Source organism: Hippocampus bargibanti, linkage group LG02 (genome assembly GCF_051943395.1).
Source record: "Hippocampus bargibanti isolate YZ-2025 linkage group LG02, ASM5194339v1, whole genome shotgun sequence".
Taxonomy (NCBI): domain Eukaryota; kingdom Metazoa; phylum Chordata; class Actinopteri; order Syngnathiformes; family Syngnathidae; genus Hippocampus; species Hippocampus bargibanti.
In genome coordinates, this window is record NC_142735.1 from 31,928,447 (window position 1) to 31,938,446 (window position 10,000).

The 10,000-nt window shown below is 39.6% G+C and overlaps 1 protein-coding gene across 4 annotated transcripts in view; it reads left to right on the top strand.

Moving 5' to 3' along the window:
- Nucleotides 1–10,000, top strand: part of ldb2a (LIM domain binding 2a) — a 121,148-nt gene that overhangs the window by 75,831 nt on the left and 35,317 nt on the right. For all 4 annotated transcript variants that reach the window (XM_088991033.1, XM_088991032.1, XM_088991030.1 and 1 more), the window contains exon 4: nucleotides 8,679–8,801. In XM_088991033.1, coding sequence (XP_088847159.1) covers nucleotides 8,679–8,801 — 123 coding nt within the window. The remainder of the gene's footprint in view (nucleotides 1–8,678; nucleotides 8,802–10,000) is intronic.

Consider the following 10,000-nt stretch of genomic DNA (forward strand, 5'->3'; position numbering starts at 1 on the left):
CTGGCATTGGTGAGGTGATCGCGAACCGTATAAATGCCCTGTGTCCGTGATTAGAGAATTGACAGTAGGTGGAGGGCGGCCGGGAGAGGCAGCCCCGCCTCCCTGCCGATTCCCCCCCCCCGCCGTCAACTCGCAAGTGACAGGAGCAAAGAGGTGGTTTCGGCGTTCGAAAAAAATCGCTTTTCGAACAGGGTCCTTGGAACTAATTATGTTCGAGAACCGAGGTACCACTGTATAATATATATAGCACACTGTGAGCACTCTTCTCCTCACTGCTGCGTGTGTCCTGCTGCATGTGTCCCCTACTTCCTCTACCATGGATCTTGACGAATCACGTGCGGCTTTAACCGAAGACTGGGGGCGGGGAATAGAGGAAAAAAAAGTTGGCTGCCATTTCCAGCTACTTGTTAGGAGCTCCAAGGCTCCAGGCTCGTTGGCGACACATCACTCATTGTGGCGCTCCGTGTGTTTCTCGAAAAATAGTACGTATGCCAAGATTATTTTCTCGCAAATTTTACGTTCGTAAGGTGAAACGTTCGTTAGCTAAAGCATTCGTAAGCCGAGGTATGTCAGAGATATGACAGTCAGACACCGTGGACAGAGACTCTGAACCAGAAAGATTGTCCCTACTGCCGGCAGGAGACGCAGTCATCAGATGACATACGTCTGAATTCTGCGCCTCTCTGCCAAGCTATTTATTGAGAGTATATGTAAATTACAGTGATATATTAGTAAAACATAGTTTTCTTGATTATAATGCCACGCCTCTGGGCGTTCTGAGCACCAACAGCTGCAAGCAGTAAAACATAGACATTTTAATGAGTGTCTTTTACATGAACTGATAAGTTAGTAATCTTGCGCTTGTGCAGGATGTTGAAGCCGTAAATAACTTTAGTGAAAAAAAGAGTATCTCAAGCCCTAAATTCTGTGCAAGGCCAGACCTTCTAGAATCTAGATGGAGACGACAGTTCACCTTGCCGTGTCTGTTTCACTCAGATTTACTGTGGCCATCTGCGCTTTGACTGTGGGCCCATTGTTTAGTTGGTCAGCAAAGCACGGCACTTTTAAACATGATAAATTATTATTCTCCATCAGGGTATCACTGTATTTAGAAGACTTAACTATTCATATATGATATTATAATAATCCATTTCGTTTCTAAGCGCCTTCAAAACTCTCAAGGTCACTTTCCAGTCACAGAATAAGCATTTTTGTGGGTGAGTAGCGGCAGCTACACGCACCAGCGTTCACACTACCCGGAAGTAACTCAAATAGATAGAAAGCTAGCTAGATAGCTAGCTAATAGATAACCAATACAATGGAAATGCCTTTCCAGCAGCTCATGTATTTTGTTTTTCTACTTTCATTCCTTTCATCACTTTGCTGCTGTGAAATGTAAATTTCTCCACTGTGAGACTAATAAAGGCAAATCCAATCCAATCCAATCCAACAGCTAGCTAGTTGGATAACTAATAGATAGCCAATAGATAGAAAGCTAGCTAGCTAATAGATACAGTAATAATAATAATAATAATAATAATACATTTCATTTATAAGCACCTTTCAAAACTCTCAAGGTCACTTTACAGTCACAGGATACAGTCGCTAATAAAGTCAAAGTCAACTTTATTGTCAAATATAAATATAATATAAATATAAATATATTAATAGATAGCTACCTACCTAGCCAGCTAGATAGCTAGCAAGCCAGCTAGACAGCTAATAGAAGTCTGATAGATAGAAAAGAGATCGTTAGGTAGCTCGCTTGCTAGCTAGCTTGGCTGTCACAAGTCTTCTTTCATAAGTAATTCTGTCAAACGGAAATTCCTTAAAAAAATGTCTGTATTCACTTTTTTACTTTTTTGAGCTTTAGGACTACATAAACATTCAATGCAAAGTTAGAAAACTCAGACTCTCTTCTTTCATCGGACAAAAAGAGTTAATTCCTAAGTCATATGGGTCTGGAGTTATCTGAGTTGAAATGAGGGCGGCTGTCCAAAATACAATAAAATAGATACATATTGGTTTAGATAGCGCTTTAACAGCTGAAGCACTGTCATACAATTCAATATTTTGCAAAAAGCTTGAAGTGAAAGAAAACATGTCTGCTTATATTGTAATGTCCTAAGAGGATAGCTCATAGCGGGGCAGGACAAGGAGTGCAATCGGCGACAGGTTTGAATGCAAACAAATATTTTAATAAAGGGTTTCAGGGGGAATTCACAAGCTAAAAAAGGCAAGAATAGTGTCCCTTCCTATTCTCAAAGTATAACAAAGTCTCTTTTGAGGTGAAACTGAATATGGGGTTCTCTCCCATGTTTTTTCTAGGCCTCACCACTCTTGACGTCCTACCTAGGTAGCTTCGCCACCTTTAGCAAGGGTCCAAATCCAGTGTTCTATGGTCCCAACTGGCGACGAGTTCCATGCAGCAATCAGTTTCTCGGTGTTTCTCCACAGAGCACAACCATGGAGCTTGTCTCCCCGGCCGCACACTCAGAGGCTCTCTGGCCTTAAAAGTCATGCATGCCAATCAAGCCACGATCAGCCACAGGTGTGGGGTTTGGATTGCTGCCTTCCACCAGATGGGGCCAAAAAATGCTCTCTGGGTGAAGCCATCTTAATGGAATGTATTTCCCCTCCAGGACCCAGCCTCTCGTGACATCACAATACAGTAAAGTCTCGTTATGTCGATATCGGATATATCGATAGTCCCGGTTATATCGATACTATTTCTATGCACGCACAGAGAAAATTACATGCAAACAGGGTTGGATATATCGATAGTCCCCGTTATATCGATATTTTTTCGGACTCCCTTGAATATCGATATAACGAGACTTTACTGTATGTATTGACTTTTCACTTTGAAATATATCATTGTGTAATACTTTCTCATCGATTAGCGTAGCCTAATTTGCACATTCCAAATAAAGTGATCAACATGATCCATGATCACAATAGGTGACATCAGTGCCATTGGGATGCATTTCCGTCATCTTGTATCCTGTCATTAATATTCGCCGCCATCGTCCAAATTGATTTAACGACGGCGGGCTGGTGTGTCGCTAATTGATTGAGTGTTGCCGTCTTGTCCTTTGGTCCTCCTTAAAATCGGAGATGCCCTCGTTCTCCATGCGTAAGATTTATCACCTCTTTTGTCTCAAATCAATAGAGGGGGTGGTGGTGTTGTGAGGGCCGTCTTCGACTGTTCAATGGAGCACTTTTTAATTTGGGGTATTCTCCCTCAAATTTTCAATGGCGATTGATAGTAAGATCAATTGATTTGGAAGCATTGTCCAGAAAATATTTCAGCGTGTAATCTGATGCATGCTGGATTTTTTTATAAAAATATTTCATTCAAGACCACTGCCCTTGAATGAAATCAAGCTAGATAGCTAGCTAATAGATAACTAATAGATAGCTAGGTAGCTAGTTAGATAACTAATAGATAGCCAATAGATAGACAGCTAGCCAGCTAGCTAATAGATACAGTAATAATAATAATAATACATTTCATTTATAAGCACCTTTAAAAACTCTCAAGGTCACTACAGTCACAGTCACATGATACAGTTGCCCTCAGGGCTATATACGAATCAGAATAATCTTTATTGGCCAAGTGTGTAAAACGTACAAGGAATTTGTCTCCGGTAGAACACGCTGCACTAGTATCATTATTGAAAAAGACATGACAAAGAAGAGGACACGGATAAAGGCTAATCTAATCTAATCTAATCTAATCGGATCGAATTCCGATACAGTTACATTATGAATGAATGAGTGAATGAATGAATGAATACATACATACATACACATAAACATGCACACACACATACACGCATACATACATACATACATACATACATACATACATACATGCATACATACATACATACATACATACATACATACATACATACATACATACATACATACATACATACATACATACATACATACATACATACATACATACATACATACATACATACATATACACACACACACACACACACACACACACATACATACATACATACATACATACATACATACATACATACATACATACATACATACATACATACATACATACATACATACATACATACATACATACATACATACATACATACATACACACATCCACACACACACACACACACACACACACACACACACACACACACACACACACACACACACACACACACACACACACACACACACACACATACTTCTCTTGTTACATGATGAAATTTTCAACTGGTGACCAAGACAGAAGCCCACTTCATCGAACTTGGATTTTAAATGTTTTAATTCATCCAGATCAGATATATAAATATTTTTTATTATTGCTGTGCTTTTTTATGATAAAGTGTACATTGTCAAAAAGGTACATATTTTTTTGGTGCAGACAATAATGGACGAATGGCATTGACATGAACTCATTCACTGCCATTCACACATTTATTTTGGGAATTGGAAATACAGTGGGTCCTCGGTTTACGAACCCCTTGCCTTACGAACTTTTCGGTTTAAGAACGTTACATTTATGAACATTTTACCTTGCCATACGAATTATTTTTCGGGATACAAACGGAGCTGCTACAATGAGTGATGTGTCGTTCGTGAATGAGCCTGTTCTCCAAACAAGGAAATGGCAGCAGACTCATTTTTTGTCCTCTATTCCCCGCCCCCAGTCGTCGGTGAAACCCACGTGATTGGTCAAGAACGCAGCTGTGGGGGATGGGGTTACAGACAGAGAGAGAAAGAGGCCATTCTCCCAAAAACAAAATGGCGTCTTCGGTTAAAGCCACGTGATTGGTCAAGAACCCAGCAGTGTGTGTGTGTGTGTGGGGGGGGGGGGGGGGTGTTCCAACATTAAAGAGACAGGCAGAAAAGAAAGAGAGAGCGAAAACACACATACACAATAGGGAGAGGACAGAGCTTGAAACAAAACAAAAAAAGAAAAGGGAAAAAACAAGTAAAATGGTGAGAAAATGGATACAGTGAAATTTGGATTCATTTCAACTTTGATAGTTCAAAAGCGTGTAGACTGGAAGGTTAAATATCCCATCAATCAGGCTCCACAAATAACCCGCACAAGTCATCTGTACACTTGATGAAAAAAGCTATTAACCCAGCTAAACAAATCACAATTGATGAACTAGATACAATTATCACAGAGAAATCACCTACAAGGGACTATTCCTCAAGATGGTGAAAGAAGCCTATGTTGCTCATCAAGTGTTTAATGCTGAGGAAAACGGACACTCCATTCCATCAAGCCATTAACGACCATCACAAAGGTAAATAAAATGACTTTATTGTCAAGAACAGTTTATTTCTTTAATCATAATACTATATCACATTTATTATACATAAAATAAGGTATATTTTGTGTAGTTTTAATGCTTAGAAAATTAGAAAGTAGAAAATTATGTTTGATGACTTGATTCTCATTTTAATGGTTTCCTATGAGAAATTATTTTTTGGGATACACACTTTTCGCCTTACACACTCTGTCTGGGAACCAATTAAGTTCGTAAGCCAAGGTCCCACTGTAATGACAAAGAGCGCCGCGCCATTCCCGAATTTGTTCGGTTTGTCGTTTTTTTTTTCACGCTTGGGTGCCGATGAAGCGCTGGCTATGGCCTCTGGCAATGTTTTTTCTTTTCCATAAGGAGGCATCATTTCCCTTTTTTCATGTTAGAAATTTGTTCCAGCTTCAGCTGTTGTGAAAGCACTATATCAAACAATATGTATTGTATTTTGGACAGCCGCCCTCATTTTAAGCTCATATAACCTCAGACCCATATCATTTCGGAATTAACTCTTATTTTCTGGCGAAAGAAGAGAGTCTAAGGTTTCTTACACTGCATTGAATTTTGATGTAGCCCTAAAACTCTATATTCTGTGGGTCCTGGAATTCAAGTGACAATGACAAAAACCCTGGCACTGGGGTGGACACATTTTTGCACATCGCCTGGCAGTGAATGAGTTAAAATGCTTTTAATTTGGCTTTCTGCATGGGTGGGGGGTCCTCGGGGGCAGCCTTGCTTTCCTGTAAAAAAAAAAAAAATGAAGACAAAAGTGTATCATCCAGTGTAGGCTGTCTTAAACGCCCGAGACGAAAGAAGTTCAAGTCAGGCAGAGTTGCCAATTAGGCACGAGAAGGGGATGAGCGAGAGAGAGAGAGAGAGAGAGAGAGAGAGAGAGAGAGAGAGAGAGAGAGAGAGAGAGAGAGAGAGAGAGAGAGAGAGAGAGAGAGAGAGAGAGAGAGAGAGAGAGAGAGAGAGAGAGAGAGAGAATACAGAGATACAAGATGAAGGAAGCAAAAATGTTTCTAGCCCCCTTTAGCTGAAGCCAGCACTCACCGGGGTGCTTGCTCGCTTCTCCCAGTGCCACGTTGCCTTGACAACAGTGGAGAAGAAGGAGAGAGAGAGAAGAAAAAAAAATCAGCTGATTAGTCGGCATGGCAACGGCCAAAATGTAATCCCAGCAGACACACTCACTCTAATCAATGCCCCCCCACCCCCCAACGCAGATGCTCTCCTGAGGATCAACAAGAAGGATGCGGACCACCCGATTGCTCCCCATGCGGACCCCCCAACCTGTGCCGACACGCCTCACACATGCGCGAAACAAATAATTGGTCAAAACTTGCAACACCAACAAAAAAAAAAAGAATGAAAATAAATAGATGGAAATAGATAGAAAGCTATTGGAATAGATGGAAAGATATTTGCTAGCTAATAGATACATAATAATAATAATAATAATAATAATAATAATAATAATAATAATAATAATAATAATAATAATACATTTGATTTCTAAGCACCTTTAAAAACTCTCAAGGTCACCTTACAGTCACAGGATAAGTTTTTCTGCAGGTGAGCAGCGGCAGCCACACGTGCCAGCGTTCACTCAACCTGGAAGTAACTCAAATAGATGGAAAGCTATTTGCTAGCTAATAGATACATAATAATAATAATAATAATAATAATAATAATAATAATAATAATAATAATACATTTGCATACAAACTTGCAACAACAAAAAAAACAATGAAAACAATAATAATAATAATAATAATAATAATAATAATAATAATAATAATAATAATAATAATAATAATAATAATACATTTCATTTCTAAGCGCCTTTCAAAACTCTCAAGGTCACTTTACAGTCACAGGAAAAGTTAGAAATTCTAATGTTAGAAAGAGTCGTGATACAAGGCCGCTGATGAGGTGATACCGGGGTAATAGGCCAATCGTTAGTCAGGAATGTAGGAACAATCAGTGGGGCCACAGGGGGGGGTCCCGCGCCCCCCCCAACCTGAGAGTAGGGACCTATCATAGCTGTGTCCGGCGTCACCAGGTCGCTGACGAAGCCTCTTGGATAGGAGGCGAAACGTCCGAAACCTTCACTTTTGTACAGATGACGGCTGAAGAAACCTTCTCATCGATCATGGTGGAATGCGCACACCTGCTACAAGCTAAATATTGAAAGCAAACAGGAAGCCGGAGCATCCATTGACAAAAAGAGATTGTCTCACGTAAATCCGCTTCAATTCCAAGTTCTACATAACCATCGACACTTTGCTTGGTTGGCAACTGGTTCAGCCTATCTCAGCTGTCTTCGGGCACGAGGCGGGGGACACCCTGAATTGGTTGCCAGCCAATCGCAGGACACAAAAAGACGTACAACAGTCACTCTCACACCTAGGGACAATTTGGAGTGGTCAATCTGCCTGCCATACATGTTTTTGGAGTGTGGGAGGAAACCGGAGGACCCGGAGAAAACCCACACAGCTATCTATTAGATATTTATGAGCTAACAATTAGCTAGCTGGCTAGCTATTCGCCGTCTACTAGCTGGCTGTTAGCTGGCTAGCTGTTGGCTATCTGACTATCGATTAGCTATTTATTAGTGATCCATTAGCTAGCTGGCCACCTATTAGCTGTCTATCTGGCTGGCTGTTGGCGACCTGGGTATCTATTCGCTACTTATTTGCTATTCATTAGCTAGCAAGATAATAGCGGTCTAGCTGACTGGCAGTAAACTTTCCAGCTGGCTAGCTGTTGGGGTTCTGGCTGTCTAGTCGCTATTTATTTGCTATCCTTTAGCTATCTAGCTAGTTATTAGCAATACAATATAGCTAGCTAACTAGCTATTTGAGTCAGGAAACATATTAGCTATCTAGTTAGCTAGCGATCTATTAGCTAGCTATCTATCATTCTATTAGCTAGCTATTGTTCTACAAAGCTAGATAGTGAATAGCTAGCTATGAAATAGCTAGCTGGCTGGCTATTCGCTTTCTATTAGCTCGCTAGCAATCTTGCTGGCTCGCTATCTGTTAGCTAGCTGGCTATTTGCTATCTATTAGCTAGATGGCGATCTCTCTGGCTGGCTATTAGCGATGTATTGGCTATTTATTAGCTCGCTAGCTTTCTACTTTTTTGAATTATTCCGGGTTGAGTGAATGCTGGCCCGTGTGGCTGCCGCTACTCACCCACAGAAAAACCTATCCTGTGGCTGTAAAGTGTCTTTGAAAGTTTTGAAAGGCGCTTAGAAATGAAATTTAGTATTATTAAAACAACAACAAATAAAAACAATATTTTTGCATTTTTCCAAATGAATCTAACCAAATGTCAATCTGGCCGCAGGTTTGCACGGAAGGTCGCCTGATGGTGGAGTTCGCTTTCGACGACTTGATGAGGATCAAGACTTGGCACTTTACCATCCGTCAGTACCGAGAGCTCATCCCGCGCAGCATACTGGCCATGCATGTGAGTTTTCACACACACATACATAACCCAGAAATTTAGCAACATTGAAGCAAAAATATATACAGGTAACATCCGAGTTACGACCAGTGCGAGTTACGACCACCCATACTTGCGACCACGACGGCCAGACCCTTTTTTTTTTTTATTCTATGCCTGGCACCGCGACACGCAAGCAACCGGCAACGCATACTACAATTTTGGCCAGCCAGCATGTCACACAGTCGCACAGCAATCTACTGCGTGATGACACTCAATACAGTAGTTATACAGTGCAGATACAGTCTCGGCAACATATCCTGTAGTCCTGTACACTGCTTTTTTTTCTTTGGCGTCCACCTAATTTTTGAGCGTGTGTTTCAGGCGACCTCTTCTGGCCATTAGCAGATACAGTTATACAGTAATAAAATTCGATAATATGAAATATAAAATGATTAAAACGACACTCAAAGTTAAGTATAACATTAATAAATGAACTGTGGAGTAAAATGTTTTGTATACATTACAGGTACTGTTATACAGTCATAAAAATCGACAATATGAAATATAAAATGATAAAAATGACACTAAAAGTTATCAAATGTATAAATGAACTGTAAACAGTTTGGTATATCAGAGTATTCGATAGAAAACTTTGCATAAAAACAACAGATTGACATCGTATGCTATTCTGTGGCGTAAACGTCACGTCGGCCATTTTGAATGGATTTTGACTTACAAACGTTTCATTTATGACCGTTTTGCTGGAACGGAACCCGGTCATAACTCGGATGTTACCTGTATTTGGAGAACTTTTTTCATTCATTGAAAGTGCACCTAAATATAACATATAAATCGATAATATGAAATATAAAATGATAAAAACGACACTAAAAGGTTAAGTATAAAATGTATAAATGAACTGAACAGAGAACAGTTTTAAATACATTACAGGTACAGTTATCCAGTCTTAAAAATCAATAATATGTAATATAAAATGATAAAAACGACACTACAAAGTCAAGTATAACATTTATAAATGAACTGTAAAGTAAACTATTTTGTATACATTACAGATACAGGTATACAGTCATAAAAATCGATAATACGAAATATAAAATGATAAAAATGACACTAAAAGTTATCAAATGTATAAATGAACTGTAAACAGTTTGGTATGTCATAGTATTCGATAGAAAACGTTGCGTAAAAACAACAAATTG